Source organism: Cervus elaphus, chromosome 20 (assembly GCF_910594005.1).
Source record: "Cervus elaphus chromosome 20, mCerEla1.1, whole genome shotgun sequence".
NCBI lineage: Eukaryota > Metazoa > Chordata > Mammalia > Artiodactyla > Cervidae > Cervus > Cervus elaphus.
In genome coordinates this window covers 124,155,873-124,175,003 of record NC_057834.1, presented here as the reverse complement: position 1 = coordinate 124,175,003, position 19,131 = coordinate 124,155,873, and the positions used below count along the sequence as shown (strand labels likewise).

Below are 19,131 nucleotides of genomic sequence, written 5' to 3'. Positions count from 1 at the left end.
CTCATTGCCAAGGTGGACTTGGCAGCAGCTGTGGTCACAAAGCTATAAATTCCAGAGCAGAGGCCAGTTCTCACAAGTGCCAAAGAAAAGATGAAACTTCTCCTTGGTTCATACCTCCTGCCCTGTCTTCCTGGCCCCCATCTTCGCAGAAGGAGGAGAAGAAAGGTGCAGCCAGAGTCAGACCCTGTTTTACAGCGACGCCCATTTTACAGAGGAGGAAAGTGGACAACTGAGTGGGAATTTGAAGCCTGTTGGCTTGAGCTGAAGTCCAGGTGGGGGTTTAGGGCTCCCTACCCCCCAGGTGCTGGGGTGGGCAGGATCTCTCCCATGATGCTCTGGGGGGGCAGCTGGGGAGTAGACAGAGGGTGTGTCTGGTTGTTTGCTCGGCGCTGTCATCTCATGCCCCAGTGGCCTGGTGAGGATGAGGCACCTGGGGAGCTCCATTCACCATCTGCTCCCCACATGGCAGGCCAGCAGCTGCCTCATGCCCCCAGCAACTACCCGCCCCCCCCCGACCCCAGTCACCTGTGGGCATCGACCACAGAAACAACCCCTGCACCTAAAGGCTGTCAGGGAAGGAAGGAGCTCCTGCCATGTGCCCCAGAGCACAGGCTAGAGGGAAGAGATGACACAGGCACCCCCCTGGGGCTCCTCGGGGAGAAAGGTCCCCCTGGGGCCATGTCTGGGGACACTTACCAGGCCAGGTGGTGTTTGAACGGGGCCTTGATCAATGGGAGGATTTGGACCGACAGAGATGGGGGCTGCACAGCAAAGGCTGGCATCAGAAAGCCCGGAGTAGGAGGATGGGCTGAAGCAGAGAGTGACACCCTCTGGCTGTGGGTGAGCAGTCAGAGGAAGCTCTACACATCAAGCGGAGGCATTTTGCCCTCGACTTGGTGACCCTGGGAAACCAGGGAGGAGAGGAGAGCTGTGATTTAGAAACGCCATCATGGCCCTTGGTGTTGGGAGTGGACCATCTAGGCATGGCTGCTGCACTGGTCTAGGAGAGAAGGGGTGTGTTCCACCCGCATGGTGCCCTGGGAGGGCCAGGGGTGATTAGAAGGATGGTGTCACAGGGGAATGATGGGTCTTGGCCTGTGGAAGAGAAGCAAGGGAAGGGGGCAAGAAGGGAAGGTAGATGGGCCCTTGGGACCTGCAACGTGCCAGGGCCTGGGCTGGCTGCTTCCATCTGACTGCTCATGGATGGTCTCATCAACCCTTTAATCCCATTATACAGATGAGGAAACTGAGGCTCGGAGGGGGCAATGTCTTGCCCAGATGGAATTTTAGGTTCTTCTGACTGCAGAGTCTATGTTGTTTCCATTGTCTCAGGTGTGATTCTGGCCTTTGAGGCCTGCAGGGAACGTGCTGAGGCATAGGCCAGCAGCTCACAGTAGACCAGTTTCTGGTCTGACCAGGAAATTCTGGGGGGTGGGGGGACAAGGAGGAGGGTAGGAGCTGCCCCGGGGCAGGAACAGGTGGTTTAGATAGATCTGGGTAACTGTCCAAAGGGCCACAGCAGGAAGGAGCAGTGACAGGGGCCAGGCCAGGAATATGATGAGAAAGGGGGGAAAATAGATCTGAGAATCCTAACCCCAGCTCTATCCTCAGGCAAGTGTTTCCTGGGGCGGGGGCCGTAGGGGAAGACACGAGTGGCTGATGAGGTCAGGAGCCGTCCGGCCGTCCCTTCCGACAAAATGCTTTCTCTCCTGTCTGCGGTTCGTGGTCACACACGGGCACACCAAGGCACACGGTCACAGTCAGACAGGCAACACACGTACCCGGGCACAGACACACAAGCACACACATATAAGGCCTTGCTCACATGCTCGCAAGGCCACACGAGCACAGTCAGCACCCGTGGTTACCCTGACTTACGGGACCTCCACACACACGCGCCCCCCCCACCCCGACCCCACCCCAGTCACAGCTCACACACTCACACGCTCTCGGAGGACCGTTCCCGGGAAGGCCTCTGCCTATGGACGTCACTCAGGTGTGGGAAGGGTGAGAAGTGTCCTCGGGCGTCTTTATTGCCATTGTTGGGACAGGAAGTTGCCCCTCTGACCTTCTGGGGGCTGCGTCCTGAGATGGGTGGCATTCACCCAGTGACGTCAGCTCAGGCTAGGGTGGGGTGGGTTGGAATGGGGGTGGAGACTGGCCCTGAGAAAGGTCAAGGGCAACCGGGGAGTGTTGTGGAAGAGGTCATAGGCCCTGGTGCCAAGAGCAGACAGGAGTAAGGAGCTCTGGGTTCCCATCCCCTTGCCAACCTCTGACGGTGACCTTGGGCAAATGACTTCACCTCTCTGAATGGCATTGTCCAGCAGTAAAAGGGAGATAAATGACATCAACCTCCAAGGCACTGGGAGTGCTAACTCAGATAACGGCTGTCAAGTGCTGGGCACAGGGCCTGGCAAATAGTGGCAATAATCATAATGTTTGTGATGGCCAAAGGGGTTGATGTGTGAGTGGGGGTGGGGGTGGGGGGCTTGAAGGGAGGGGTGGGAGGACAAGGGTGGATGTACAGTGGCAAGGTTTGTGGCTGGCCTGACCATGGCCCTCCCCACACCTGCCCAAATAATGCATCAACTGAGGTCCCAGAAGAGCAGAGCCTCAGGAAACTCAGCTGGGGTGGATGGGAGCCCAACCTTCCCCACCCTAACCTTGGAGTAGGGGACAGTGGGCTTGACTGTGGCTGGGCCAGGGCAGCAGGCTCAGGTGCTGTTGTTCAGTAGCTAAGTTATGTCCGACTCTTTGCAACCCCATGGATTCCAGCACGCCAGGCTTCCTTGTCCTTCGCTATCTTGCCCAGAGTTTGCTCAAACTCATGTCCTTTGAGTCAGTGATGCTATCCAACCATCTCTGTTGCCCCCTTCTCTTCCTGTCTTCAATCTTTCCAAGCACCAGGGTCTTTTCTAACGAGTCAGCTCTTCACATCAGATGGCTGAAGTACTGGAGCTTCAGCTTCAGCATCAGTCCTTCCAATGAATATTCAGGACCGATTTCCTTTAGGATGGACTGCTTTGATCTCCTTGCTGTCCAAGGGACTCTCAAGAGTCTTCTCCAGCATGCTGCTGGAAAGCATCAATTCTTCAGCACTCAGCCTTCTTTATAGTCCAACTCTCACATCCGCACATGACTACTGGAAAAACCATAGCTTTGACTGGATGGACCTTTGTTGGCAAAGTGATGTCTCTGCTCAGAGGCTGCTCTAGAGTGGGCCCCACTCCAGACTAGAGGGGGCTCCTTGGCTCCCTCCAGCAAGCTCTCATGATGAGTGAACAGATTCTGAGAGCTGGGCTCTGGGGGTCCCTGTCTATCTGGAGGAGCAGCCAGCTCCGTGGGGGTTGCAGAGGAGAGAACACAGCACTTGTGGTAAAGGAAGCCTTCCAAAGGAGGAAGAGGACACAGCTGGTGGCCCTGCGCCCTCTGGTGGCCTCTGCTCCTTACTGCGGCCTCATGGCTTTGTTCTAAGACTCCAGGTCCTTGCCTGGTATGGAATGCCAGAACAGTGCAGTGCAGTGCAGACATTGTGGCTGGACAGCCTGGGTTTGAAATAATATCATCTCAAATCCAGGGCAGGTGACTTAATCACTTTTTGGCTCAGATTCTTTCTTTGCAATAGGTTGATAACAAGAGTATCTACCACACAGTTTAAGGGGAAATCTGATTGCCTGCATTTTCTTGGAGTAAGTAATGTAAAGAAACAAGGAAGACATGGTAACTGCCCTACTCTGACTTCTGGGGTCAGCGTTGCTCAGGGACACAGCTTGAGAGCAGGGCCAAAGCAGCCTTGACCTGGGGTTGGGCTCTGGCTCTGGAGCAGTCACTTACCAAATGTGTGGTTGACTAGTTTATCACATGGAGGAAGACACCAGGAGGTTAAGTCCAAAATCCTCTGGAAAATCATGTTGGCGATAAATAGTGTCTCAGTAAGCCCAACACAGCCATTTTTCCTAATTCTTGGTTACAGTGGAAGTAGCTGACTTGCATCCAAGGGCAATGTTTTACAGAACATGTACCTTTACCCAGTAGAATGACATTCAGTGTTGAGATGCTCAGACAAAAAGGAACCTGAAGTAGACAGGGTTGTACAGGTCAAGTCAGAAGCAGGGACAGGTCTTGGGCAGGATCGTGGGGTTGGTAGGAAGTCCTCCCATTCCTGAGACAGACCATAGCTTCAAGTCTACTTCCCACCAGTATTGTCGGTCTTGCATCAGTGTCATCAAGCACGTTTCCATAATCAGGTTGGGACACCACCACTCATCCCATAGGATCACTGGTGCTTGGCTCTTAACTAGCAATCTGTCACTTCTCTAGCTTCAACTCCACCCCTTCTCCATGCTACTCTAGCTTCCCAGCCTGGCTCAGAATAGTGATATAAATGGAAATGCCTTCCCTGTCCATCAAGGACCCTATGCGGACTCAAAATAGCCCATGCCCACCCAAGGTTTCCCTAAGCCAATGCCCCAGCCTCAGTATGACCTAACTGCTCACCCCCAGAATCTTCCTGCCAGGGTGCACCTTCAGAGTAGCTTCCCCAGGCAGTGTCCCTGCGCTGGCATTTGCTCCCTGTCATGGGAAGTCTGCACCCCGGACAGATGGGAATTGTGGCTTTCTCATCTCTGGATTTCTCAGGGGAAGGCCTGACACTGTGGGCTCCACAGATATTAAGAAACTCCACTTTGACCTCTTGGAAAGAGCTCTCTGGGAAGGCAGTGCTGGGGGCAAGACTAGGGTCTGGGGAAATTCCCCTGAAGTAATGTGGAGGGTGTAAGGGAACACGAGGCTGGAGTCAAGTGATCTGGATTCAAACCTTATGGCTCTACCACTTGTCAACAAAGGATCTGGGGATGCTTTCACACCTCTGTGTGAGTTGTTCCCACAGGTAAGATGATGGTAACAGTATCTACTTAGCATAGCACCTGGCACATACTGAGTACTTTTTATGTGCCGGGTGCTGTCCTAAATGCCTTAATTAATTTAATCCCTCTACAACTGTAGGAGGCAGGTATTATTCTCACTTTATAGGAACTGTAAATGAGGAAAATGAGGCTGAGAGAAAGGAAATAATTTCCCCAAGTTCACAGAGCAAGTGAGATGGTCAGTAAACAGCAGCAATGACTGTTCTGAGGCAGCAATACATGGGACACAATCTCCAAGACTCCAAGGAAGGAAAGACTGCAGGCTTTCTGCTTCTGGACTAGCTCCAATCTTGTTCCCTCAACTGCAGCAAATGACACAGACCAATTGGTGTTGTAAATAGAGTTAACATAATATATTTATTTTAAGTGCCATTCATGCATATCACTTCTGGCAGCAACAATCCTAATGACACTTGGAATATTTCTTTACAGCACTAAACAGTTACAAAGAATGGGTGCCGTTCATCATAGAGGCAAAATATGAAATCGTGCAATAGCAAAACTGTAGAAACATTAAAACACTGACTGGCCAACAGCAGTACAGAGAGCAGATTGTGTTTGCACAAAAAGCCAATGCATTTCATCACATATATACAATATAGATATGTACACATCACCCTCTGAATGAACAATATCAAAATACTCTATTCCATTTGAAATAATCCCCAGATTGATTCCCTCCCACTTCAAAGGACATCTGAAAGACATGTATTTACAAGAACACACATGAATACATTTACATTTCAAAAACTGCCACAAATGCCAGTCGGATTATTCTCCTGGACAGAGTGCCCCCATTTGATTATATGCATTTCATTCTTTTCCCCAAGTCTTCAGTCAATTTAAGCCCAAGACAGAACTTGCTTTGCAATGACAACTACCCACTGAGACAGCCACTAGAGGGATGCGGTGCACCTCGCCAGGTAGCTGTGTCTGGCCGGAACCACCAGGAGGCCTGTCCTGGGCTTCCCACTCATGTGCATTAACTAGAGTGGGATGGTCTGGGTGGAGGCTCTGCCTCCAGGGCCATTCATGGTAAGTTTAAATTGTCACAAAAATATTCATCACTGCAAATCAGTAAATGATTGCTGAATGGGAAATTAGCCTCACACAATTTGTAAAATCTTCATCAGTGGTTTCTACTTGAATCACTCAGTATAAGCTACTGCATTCCAATACTCAAATTGTTTAAAGTGCACACTGCTACCCACACAATTTAAAGTTTCAAAACAGCTATTTTGGTATCTAGAGAACAATGACTTGTGCAGACTAAGAATCACCCTCCCCCCTTTTTTCCCAAGCTTTTTCTCTGCAGGCTGCTATCTCATTTTGCCTCTGATCCATCCAACAGGGGCCTATTGGCTGCCTTTCCAGAATCCCCCGATTTTTACTGATCCAAGGGACTGGAACTGAATTTCCTTTTTCATGCCAAGCAGGGTCCAAACAACAGGAACATAGAGCCCTTCCTTTCTCCCCAACCTCACCAGCCCTTACCATGGCTGGCTTCCCAGTAATTCATTCAAGGCAACACTCCATTAAAAAAATACCCACGGACGTTCACAAACACTCTCACATACACACAGAGAAATAAAGATGTTTTGCTTAGTCCAAGTAGAGATTACTTAATCACAGAATCAGTAAGGGTAATTAAAGTGACTTAAGCATGGCTGACAGACTAGTAATGCTAAAGAGCAACCAGTGAGCAGTTAGTACTCCTTGATTTGATGGAACATTTTATTTTCCCATTAGAACTGAGAAAAAAAAAATCTGTTTTTGGCCTAAAGAACCAATTCAAAATCTATTCATTGAAAAAAGAAATCTCATTTCTCTCAGTTTCATTATAAAACTAAGACAATCAATCCATGCAAAATCACTGTGATATAAAACAAAACAAAACAACAACCAAAAAAACAAACTAATAAAAAATCCTAAGATGCAGGCTGCATTCAAAGAAAGGAACCAAATGGCATGCATACACAGACACACAGGACAACAGAAACAGCAGGCCAGCGACAATAACTGCACTGGAGAGTGAGGCAAATAAAACCCACGTGTGGCTCTACGCGCCTTTCAGTGCTCCCTAAATGGAAAGAGAACGCGGGGGCGGGGAGTTGCTTTACAAGCACTGCCCTGCTGTTCTGTTGCCCAAATGAGCTCAGATTCAAATTCCAGAAAATCTTACTGAGCTAATGTCTCAATCAGCAGGAACGCAAAGATAGAGAATATACTCACAAGGCAGGAATAATGACAAAGAGAAAGACACAATCTCTGATTGTCTTGTCTGTAAACTCTTATCAAGAAAACTAATTCTGTGCTTGCAGACACTGCATTTCTTCTTAATGCCAACAGGAGTTGGGCATTCACAGAAGATAGCAATAAATATTAAAATAACACTTTTGAATAATAAATACGTAAGTGAATGTGGAGACACTGATTTGTTTAAAAAGCCAAGAATGCCCAGATTCTAATCAATCAAACACATTTAGAATTGGCAGACAGTGTAGACTTAGAAAAACAGATGCTGACAAGGTACAACACGAACTCTAGAATCCCCCAGGCATCAAAAAACATCCGGTCAGTCCTTCCTGCTCCTCTGGAACAACATGCCCCTTTAGATTGTTTGGAGAGTATCAAACTCTGGGTTCTCTATGACTTACTAAGGAGAACTCAATACTCACATTTCCAAAAAAGATTTTCAATAAGGGGAACTGGGCTTTGAAAAAAATCTATTTCCTTTCAGTTGCCTACATCAGTTAAAAGCATCCTGCAGAAAATAGCCTAACAAGGAATAAAAACTCACAGTAACTTTCTTCTCAAGACATAATAATCCAATTAGAAAAAAACTGAAGGCTTTTAGTAATTTTTGTACACATATTTATACATATGCATCTATAAACTGCTTGCAGCAAAACAGGCTCTGTCTGAAAAATCAGTCTGGCACTTGTGGTCAACATCAAACTGACACAATATGCAAAAGCTGTTCAAATCACACAACAGTTAGGAGCTACATAGGGCAGCTGGCGGGAGACAAACATGTAGTACTCGTCTGGGTCAGATAAAAGCAGTAAGTCATCCAGCTAAAATCTTCTTGATTGTCTTCAAAAAATTTTTTTATAACATTGGTAAAATGATTAGCAACTTTGTTTTCTCAACTGGATTCTCTTAAACTTTTCCCTTCCACTGCACAGAAAGGTGACTCTGGGTCTGGTGCCTTGAAAAACACGCTCTACACAATGGAATCCCAATCAAAGTCATCCTGGATGTCATCCGGAGGAAGAGAGCGCCGCATCTGGAAGGCTTGGGAAGGCATCATGTGCTGCTGGCTCATGGCTCCGTGATGGCCTGGAAGGAAGGAGGCAACATCAGCAGTGACTTGCGAGGGGAGAAAGGAAGTAGAAACAAACACCTGAACACTTCTTCGTGCCAGGAACTCAACGCACACGCTCTCACTAATCCCCCAGAAGTCTCTACAAGGTTCCCTTATGATCCTCGTTTTATACGTATTCTGCACCCCACCCCTCTCTCTGAAACAGGGAGTTCACTCCCTCCTGAGGTAGCCTCATTCACCGCTGGGAAAGCTAAAAAAGCCTTTCAGTATTAAACTCTGAGCACCAACCCCAACACATCATGCCTCAAATTACCTGCAATTGTTGTTCCTGGAGTGCTGAGTGCCTGTGGGATGTGAGGATAACCAGGGGGCGGCATCACTGAAGGAGGGAGATTTTGCCTGGAGTCTATGTACAGATTTCCTAATCAGATTGAAAAGAACAAAGAAGGAAAACCTATTACCATAAGTAACAAATCAAGCACAAAAATCTTAATAGAATTGTTACCTAAAACTAAATTAAGCAGGTAAAGTGAAGATGAAAACAGAAGGGAGATTCTCTCCTTCTGGATGCTAAAACTCTGCCAGAGGTGATGCTGGATTTTCAGACAGGGTGCCGGGATGGGTGTGAGTACACTGGTGCTAATTCTGGCACCACCTCTAATTCTATGGAAGCATGCAGGCCAGTTATGTCTGTTGTTGTTACATACCTTATCATAGCTCAAAAGCATTTTCATATTCATTAGTTCATCTGAGTCTCCCTGTAGGCCCACAATGAAGGCAAGACAGGGATTATCTCATTTTATGGATGAGGCAACTGATGCTCAGAAGGCTGAGCTGACTTGTCCAAAGACACAGCAATTTGACAGAGGCTACAATTCAGCTCTAACTCATAGGTTCTTTCCAGTAACAGTTGTCTCTACTGCCCTGATGTTCTCATCCTGAAAGCAGACCTCAGTGTGCCCAAGCTGATTAACAAAGTGACTGAAGGCCCAAAATGATAGGAAAGATTTATATAAAGTAAAAGAGCCACCTCAAAAGTGATTAACAATGTATTATTTAGAAGTGTGAAAATGGGAAATATAGATCTTATTTAAATAGCACTTCAGAGGGTTCTTAAATTAATATGCTTTCACTGACAGCAGTCATCAAGTATAACAGCTCCAAAACATCAATTACATTGCATCCTAATGCAAACAGAAAGGGAGGGGAGGAAGCATCACGCAGGCACCCACATTAACTCCTGCGGAAGAACCATCGTCACATCAGTTTTACATTATGAGACATCTGGAATCCTGGAAAGGCTTTCCCCCTAAGGTATGCTAGTGTTTCACAAAGACTACACTTGCACTCTAGGAATACCGTAATCAAACTAGCAAACAGTGATCATTTTCCCAGAGAAAACAGAAAGAGAAGAAAAATCTTCCTTTTGTATTCAAGGTAGGGCACACTATCTTTGGCCACTCCGAGTTTCCACCTGCCACTGGAAAGTTAAGACTGTCCAAGCTTGAGACAGCCTCAGAAATAATCTAACCCAGCCCTACTTCTGTTCATACAGGTGAGGAAGTGAGACAAGAGAAGAAGGGAAAGAACCAGGGAGAGAACCCAAGACTTCTGACTTCCAGCTACTGTCTCCCAAGATGACATGCTTTTTTATAGAAAAGTTTAAAGTCAGAACTGAGGTCTTTGACCAATCTGCCATACGGAAGACTTGAGAAGAAGAGAAAAGTTATACGAAGTTGTAACTCTAGTGTATTTTTGCAGGACAAAAAGTTCTGCCAAGTACTGACCAGCCTTCACATTTGTGGCTCATGTTCTTTCTTAAGGCTGAATCAGGCTACGGGGCTTCACTCCTCTGAGTAAAGGAGGAGACAGGTGAGAATTAGGGAAGAATTATGAAAATAAACAAGATGATGGGCATAAACTGACACCCACATTAAACAAGTGGCCTTAACTTTTTGAAACTGTCACATTCATAACACTTTTATTTTCATGGAGAGATTCTCATTACTTCTCATCCCCCCCTCCACCATGTTCTCATTACAGACTGAACAATGAGCGTGTACTTGGACTTTCTAAGCAAAAAATTAACTTACAAAGCAGTTTACAAAGATTTCTGAGATCCTATAATATTTAGAATGTAGTCATGAGAATTTAAAAATCTACACTGTGCTGCACACCTAAAGCTAATATTGCAAATCAACTATATTTCAACAACAAATCTAATCACAAAACGTATTTCTTAAAAGCAGACTTTTGTTGAATGACCATTCATTCATTTAAGAAGTATTTGTGCTAGTAAGTGTAAATGAAAAATAAAACTCCCAGTCTTTTTGGAACTTGTTTTCAGATTATTGGGAAGGATGAAGATGGGAGGAAGGGAGAAACATAAATTAAATAGCACATTATACACACTATGGAGGAAAATAAGGCAAGGAGGGGGAAAAGGAGTGCTGGACAGTAGGCACTATTTAAGTAGGATGATCAGGGAAGTCATCACTTGAGTAGGTGCTTTTTTAGGGAAAAACTTGAGTCATGTGTCTATCTGGGGAAGTCGCTCAAGACAGAGGAAAGAGCAAGTATGGAGGCCCTGAGGTAGGCGGTGTATGTCTGGAGTGTTCAAGTAACAGCAGGGAGGCCAGCAGTGCAGAAGCAGGGCTGACAGGAGGGGGTGGGAAAGGAGACAAGGCCAGAGAGTAATGGGGGAGCAGACTACGTAGGGCCACAGTATAAGGACTTCGGTCTTTACTGAGAAAAATGGGCACTAATGAAAGGTTTTGGGCAGAGAAGTGATCAGACTTCTCTGTCACAGAGAATCCCACTTAAACTGCGAAGTCCAGCTGAAATGTATCATCTTGTACAAAGCTTTTCTTTCTCCCCAAAACAGGTAAGCCCTTTTCTCTTATTCTCATTGCCCTGTGGCAGAAATGTAGTCCTCATAATACAGTATTTCTTGATAGACTTGTCTCAAATCTTATCAGGCTGTGAGCCCCTTGAGATCAGTGACTATTTGGGAGAGAACTCATTATTCCTAGTTCCCACTATATAGTCAGCCATAGGAAAGCTGTAAACAAACGTTTGCTGAATGAACGCATGCACACCTATTTGTATTTAATGACCTTTAAGTGGAGTATCACATTAAGAACAGCACCACTAGAGGACTTAAACATTACTGGACAAGACAAACTGTAAATACAGGTAAAACAATTTAGGAGTAAGAGGCAATACACTGGTGTGTTACAACATCCTTTACTTCTTTCCCCTTCCACATGAACACATTATAACACTAATTTCTGGCATCTCTAAGAAGCCCAAAGAGGTATTTATCAAAAGGAGAGTCTTGAAAACATACAGGACAGGAAGAGTTTGAATGATATGGAGAGGCTATATTCTGGGAGTCAAGATCTATATCCAAATGAACTTTGCCATCTTAGGCAAATCACTTTCTCTCTTTGGATCACAGTGTCCTTACTTGTTAAATAAAAGGATAAAAATAACAGCTCTCTGAGAAGTCCCTTCTTACACTACATTTCTAAGAAAATGTGGTGAAGAATTATTGGGGGATAGAGATGAGAGAAATGAGATACCTGAATAAATGTGAAATAAAGAGGGATGCAAGGAGGAGAATAAAAGAATGACACAAAATGGCTAGGACTTAAAACAGAAAGCAGCAGGCAGGCATGTAAAAAAAAAACAAAACAAAAGCTGAGTGTCTGTTGAACAGACATCAACAGCCAAGAGGTGACAGATACTTAACACCAGAGTTGATCAACATGGCTTACCAGGCCAGGGCTGGCTAAAGTTCTTTTGACTCAGAAGGAAAAGTCTAAAGTTCGGAGACAAACACTATGGGAAAACTATAGGTCTTCTGCGTCTGGCAGGCTGTGAATGGAATAGCACTAAGAATCAAGAAGGAATTGGGGGACCCTAGCAGGAAGGGAAGTGCTGAGAATAAAAATGAAAGATGGCAGGAAATAATTAAGAAAATCATAGCCACAGGACTGGAAAAGATCAGTTTGCATTTCAATTCCAAAGAAGGGCAATGCCAAAGAATATCCAAACTACCACACAATTGCACTTATCTCACATGCTAGCAAGGTAATGCTCAAAATCCTTCAAGCTAGGCTTCAACAGTACGTGAACCAAGAACTTCCAGTTGTACAAGCTGGATTAGGAAAGGCAGAGGAACCAGAGATCAAATTGCCAACATCTGCTGGGTCGGAGAAAAGGCAAGAGAATTCCAAAAAAATATCTACTTCTGCTTCATTGACTATGCTAAAGCCTTTGACTGTATGGGTCACAACAAACTGTGGAAAGTTCTTAAAGAGATGGGAATACCAGACCACCTCACCTGCCTCCTGAGAAACCTGCATGCAGGCCAAGAAGTAACAGAACCAGAAATGGAACAACAGACTGGTTCAAAATAGAGAAAGGGGTATATCATGTCAAGGCTGTATGTTGTTATCCTGCTTATTTAACTTATATGCAGAGTATAACATGCACAATGTCACGCTAGATGAAGCACAAGCTGGAATCAAGACTGCCGGGAGAAATATCAATAACCTCAGATAAGCAGATGACACCATCCTTATGGTAGAAAGTGAACAGGAACTAAAGAGCCTCTTGATGAAGGTGAAAGAGGAAAGTGAAAAAGCTGACTTAAAACTCAGCACTCAAAAATCTAAGATCATGCCATCCAGTCCCATCACTTCATGGCAAATAGATGGGGAAACAGTGACAGACTTTATTTTCTTGGGCTCCCAAATCACTGCAGATGGTGACTGCAGCCATGAAATTAAAAGATGCTGCTCTTTGGAAGAAAAGCTATGACCAACCTAGACAGCATATTAAAAAGTAGAGACATTACTTTGTCAACAAAGATCCGTCTAGTCAAAGCTATGGTTCTTCCAGTAGTCATGTATGGATGTAAGAGTTGGACACATCTCTAAACAACTCTCTGAAGAAAGCTGAGCACCGAAGAATTGATGCTTTTGAACTGTGGTGCTGGAGAAGACTCTTGAGAGTCCCTTGGACTGCAAGGAGATCAAACCAGTCAATCCTAAAGGAAATCAATCTTGGGTGTTCACTGGAAGGACTGATGCTGAAGTTTCAATACTCTGGCCACCTGATGCAAACAGCCCACTCAAAGACCCTGAGACTGGAAAAGATTCAGGGCAGGAGGAGAAAGGGGTGACAGAGGGTGAGATGATTGGATGGCATCATTGACTCAATGGACATATAAGTCTGAGCAAACTCTGGGAGACAGTGAAGGACAGGAAGTCTAGTGTCCCACAGTCCATGGGGTTGTAAAGAATCAGACACGACTGAGCAACAACAAAAACCAGAACACAATAGTAAAGATCAAGGATCAAAAAGAAATGACCACAGAAGTCTAGGAACAAAGGGCTTTAAGAAAATAATCCAGGATCTCAGTCTAGAGAGAATCCATAAGAGATACCTGGCCACTCTGACAGGACAGCAGAGGATGGGACTTAAGAAGGCCTGAGCAGGCAGAGGAAAACAATCAGCAGGCTTGAAGAGAGGATAGGACAATGAAAATTACTGAGACAGATTAACAGAAAGAAAAAATACTGAAGAAAAGCAGACAGAGCCTAAGGGACCTGTCAGACACTAGCAAGCAGCCCAATTATGCATTCTGGGAGTTCCTGAAAAAAAGAAAGAAAAGGGGTAGAAAGACTATCTGAACACATAGTAGGTGAAAATCTTCCAAATTTGATGGAAGACAGGACTATAAACATCCAGGAAGCTCACTGAACTCCAAGTAAGATGAAGTCAGAGGAACCCACACCAAGACACATTACAAGTATATTTTCAAAAGACAAAGATAAAGAGAGAATTTTGAAAGCAGCAAGAAAGAAGTGACTTGTCACATACAAGGAATCCTCAATTAAGACAATAAGCAGATTTCTCATCAGAAATTTCAGAGGCCAGAAGGTCAATCTATTCAAAGTGCTGAGAGAGAGAGGAAACAAAAAAAACCTGTCAACAAAGAATCCTACAGCTGGTAAAAGTGTCCTTTCAAGAGTGAGGCAGAAATTAAGACATTCCCAGATGAGTAAAAGCTAAGGCAGTTTGTTACTGTTAGACCTGTCCTGGAAGATAATGGTCAAGAGAGTCTTGCAAGAAGAAATCAAAGGACACTAGATAGTAACTTAAAGTCATGAGAAAAAATAAAGATCTCAATAAAGGTAAATACATGTGCAATTATGGAGATAGCATTATCATAACAATGATTTTTAACTCCACTTTTTGTTCTATATATGATTTAACATGCTAATATGTTTTCTAAAAGCTATTAGTATAAAAGTTCATATTACTGTAACTTTGGTTTGCAGCTTCACATGTTTTATATATAATTTAAGAGACTAACACATTTAAAATAACTATCAGTGTATATTTTGGGCACACAATGTAGAATCATGTAATTCTGAGACATCGACAACCAACAGAGGCAGAGGTGAAGACGAAAAGGAACAGAGCTTTCATATGCTATAGAAGTTACACTGATATAAATTCAAATTAGTGTATTGTAATTTTAGAATGTTAAACTCAATTGCCATGGTAACCACAAAGAAACAGCTACAGAATATACAAAGAAATGAGAAAGGAATTTAAACATTTCACTACAAAAAATCAACTAAACACAAAAGACGATAGTAATGCAGGAAATAAGGGACAAAAAAAGCCACAACGAATAGGAAACAAATAGTAAAATATAAAAGTCACTTCTTACCAATAATTCTTTTAAATATAAACGGATCAAACTTATCAAAAGATGGAGATTGGCAGAATGGATAAGAACACATGATCCAACCATATGCTGACTATAAGAGACTCACTTGAGATCCAAAGACACAAACAGATTGAAAGTGAAAGGATGAAAAGATATTCCATGCAAATAGCAACCAAAGGAGAGCAGAGATTGCTGTACTAATAACAGACAAAAGACTTTAAACCAAAAAAGGTTATGAGATATCTTGTAAAGTCTTACTCCCTGTAAAGGATATTATATATCAACAAAAGGGGCAATACAGCAAGACAGAACAATTATAAACATTTATAATTGTTTATGCACATTTATGCACCTAATAATAGACTGCAAAAATCATGAAGCAAAAACAGAATTGAAAAGAGAAATAAACAGCTCTACAATTATAGTTGGAGACTTAAATACCCATTATTTCAATAATGGATAGAACAACCAGACAGAAGATAAGCAAACAGAGGATTTAACATGATAAACCAACTAGATCTAATAGACATATATAGAACATTCTACCCAACAATAACAGCATAAACATTCTTCTCAAGTGCATCAGATATTTTCCGGAATAAACCATGTTAGGCTATAAATCAAGTCTCAACAGATTTCTAAAAAATATTTATTTATTTGGATGAACTGGGTCTTAGCTATTGCATGGAAGATCTTCAATCCTAGTTGTGGCATACGGGTTCCCTGACCAAGGATTCAATTTGGGCCCTCTGTATACCGTGCATGGAGTCTTAGCCACTAGACCACCAGGGAAGTCTCTGACCACAGCGGGACAAATTAATCAAAAAAAGAAGTAAAACAGGAAAATTATCAGATTTGTGGAAATTAACACACTTAACCAATGGATTAAAGAAGTCGCAAGGGAAATCAGAACATACTTGAGAGATAATACAAACAAAAACAGAACATACCAAAACCTATAGGAAACTGCAAAAGCAGTTTTGAGACAGAAATTTATAGCTATAAAGACTTACATTAAAAAACAGACCTACAAAAAGAAGACACCAAACCCAAAGCCAGCAGACAGGAAGAAGTAGTACAGATTAGAGCAGAGATAAATGAAATAGAGAACAGTAAAACATTACAGAAAAATCTGTAATACCAGAAGTTGGTTCTTCAGAAAAAAACAAAGCTGACAATGCTTTAACTAAATAGACTAAGAAAGACAGATCCAAATTACTAACATGAGAACTCAAAATAGTAACATTACTACTAATTCTACAGAAATAAAAAGAATGAGAACTCTTTGAATAACTGTATACCAACAAACTGGACACTCTAGATGAAATAGACAAATTACTAGAAACACAAAATCAACAAAAACTGAATAATGAAAAAAGAAGAAACCTGAACAGACCTATAATGAGTAAGAAGATTCAATACATTAAAAAAAAAAAAAAAAAAAAACCTGTACAAAGAAAATCCCAGGATCTGATGGCTTCATGGGTGAATTCTACCACATATTTGAAGAACTAAAACTGTTAAGTGTAATATAACCAAATTAACAGAATGAAGGGGGGGGAAACCCACACAATCATCTGAACTGATGCAGAAAAAGATTTGACAAAAGTCAACACCTTTCATGATAAAAGCGTGAAGGTGTTAGTTGCTCAGTTGTGTCTGACTCTTTGAAACCCCACGGGATGTAGTCTGCCACACTCCTCTTTACATGGAATTCTCCAGGTCAAGGATACTAGAGTGGGTAGTCATTCCCTTCTCCATGGGATCTTCCCAATCCAGGGATCAAACCCACATCTCCTGCATTGCAGGGAGATTCTTTACTGTCTGAGCCACGAGGGAAGCCCTTTCATGATAAAAACACTCAACAAATTAGGAATAGAAAGAAATCACTTCAACATAATAAAAGCCATGTATGAAAATCCCATAACAAACATCATATTCAATAGTAGAAGACTGAAAGGTTTTCCGCTACGATTAAGACCAAAGCAAAGATGTCCACTTTCACCACTTTTATTCAACACAATCCTGGACATCCCAGCCAGAGTAATTAGGTAAAAAAGAGAAACAAAGGGCATCCAACTGGAAAAGGAAGAAGTAAATTCATCTCTGTTCACAGATATAATTTCATGTGTAAAAATCCCTAAAGATTACACACAAAAAACTGTTATAAGGAATGAATTCAGCAAAGCAGCAGGATACAAAGTCAACATGAAAAATTCAATCACATTCCTATATATGAACAATCTGAAAAGGAAATAACAAAAAATCCCATTTTCAGTGACATCAAAAAGAATAAAATACTTAGGAATAAATTAACTTACTTACAGAGATTAAAAACTTGTACAAGGAAAACTACAACACACTGATGAAAAAAAATTAAAGATGACATAGACACACATGTCATGTTTATGGACTTCAAGACTTAATATGTCAAAGCAATCTACAGATTCAATGTAATCCATATTAAAAAAATCTCAATGACCTTTGTAGAAATAGAAAACGCCATCCTAAAATTCATATGCAATCGCAAGAGACCCTGAACAGTCAAAACTACCCAGAAAAAGAATAAAGCTGGTGGACTACACTTCTTTTTTTGTTTTTGAGCTTTTTATTTTGTATTGCAGTACAGCTGATTAACAATGTTGTGACAGTTTCAGGGGAACAGTGAAGGGACTCAGCCATAATCATACATGTATCCCTTCTCCCCTGAACTCCCCTCCCATCCAGGCTGCCACATAACATTGAGCAGAGTTCCATCACACTTCTTATTTCAAAACTTACTACAAAGATACCATAGTTGGACAATGTACTGGCATAAAGACCAACGAAACAGAATAAAAAATCCAGCAACACATATATATATAGTCGAATGATTTCTGACAAGCTGTTCAAGACCATTCAATGGGGCAAAAGACAGTCTTTTCAACAAATGGTAACAGGAAAACTAGATACACACACACACACAAAAGAATGAAATTGGACTGCTATATAACACCATATACAAAAATTCACTCAAAATGGTTAGACTTATATGTAAGACCTAAAATTTTAAAATTCTTAGAAGAAAATAGAGCTTCATGACATTGAATTTGACAATGATTTCTTGGATATTATACTGAAGGTATACAGAACAAAAGAAAAATAAACAACACTAACAACACAGTAAAAAAGAAAACAAAAGAATGGGAGAAAATATATGTAAATCTTATAATTCATAAGGAGTTAATATTCACAAATAAGGAGAATTCCTAAAACTCAGCAACAAAAAAACAAACTTGATCAAAAAATGGGCAAAGAACATTTCCCAAAGAAGATTTAAAAAAGGCCAATAAGATGAAAAGATGCTCAACATCATTAACCATACAAATCAAAACTATAATGAGACTCTACCACACACCCGCTGAAATAGCTACTATTAAAACAAGAGAAAATAACAAATGTTGGCAAGGATGTAGAGGAATTAGAGCCCTTATGACTGTTAGTGGGAATGTAAAATGGTACAGTTGCTATGAAAAACAGTATGATGGTTTCTCAGAAAATGAAACATAAGAATTAGCATAAAAAAAAGAAAAAAAAAAAAAAGAATTAGCATAGGATCCAGCAATTCCACTTCTGAGTATATACCCAAAATAACTGAAAGCAGGGCCTACAAAATATTTGTACTTTCATGTTACACAACCTTTTTTACAATAGCTAAAACATGGAAGCAACCCAAGTGTTTATTAACAGATGAACAGATAAATGTGATGTGTATAGATACATAAAACCACCATATGACCTAGCAGGCACACTCATAGGCATATACCCTGAGGAAGCCAAAACTGAAAAAGACAAATGTACCGCAATGTTCACTGCAGCACTATTTACAATAGCTAGAACATGGAAGCAACCCAGATGTCCATCAACAGATGAATGGATAAAGAAGTTGTGGTACATATACATGATGGAATATTACTCAGCCATAAAAAGGAACACATCTGAGTCAGTTCTGATGAGGTAGATGAACCTAGAACCTATTATACAGAGTGAAGTAAGTCAGAAAGAGAAAGATAAGTGTCATATACTAACGCATATATATGGAATCTAGAAAAATGGTACTGAAGAATTTATTTACAGGGAAGCAATGG

At 42.4% G+C, this 19,131-nt stretch overlaps 1 protein-coding gene across 4 annotated transcripts in view; it reads right to left on the bottom strand.

The window, feature by feature from the left end:
- Positions 1 to 5,263: 5,263 nt before the first annotated feature.
- FOXJ3 (forkhead box J3) overlaps positions 5,264 to 19,131 on the bottom strand; it is a 141,243-nt gene continuing 127,375 nt past the window's right edge. For all 4 annotated transcript variants that reach the window (XM_043875804.1, XM_043875803.1, XM_043875806.1 and 1 more), the window contains 2 exons: positions 8,567 to 8,674; positions 5,264 to 8,267 (listed from right to left, as the gene is read on the bottom strand). In XM_043875804.1, coding sequence (XP_043731739.1) covers positions 8,152 to 8,267; positions 8,567 to 8,674 — 224 coding nt within the window. In that variant the 3' untranslated portion in view covers positions 5,264 to 8,151. The remainder of the gene's footprint in view (positions 8,268 to 8,566; positions 8,675 to 19,131) is intronic.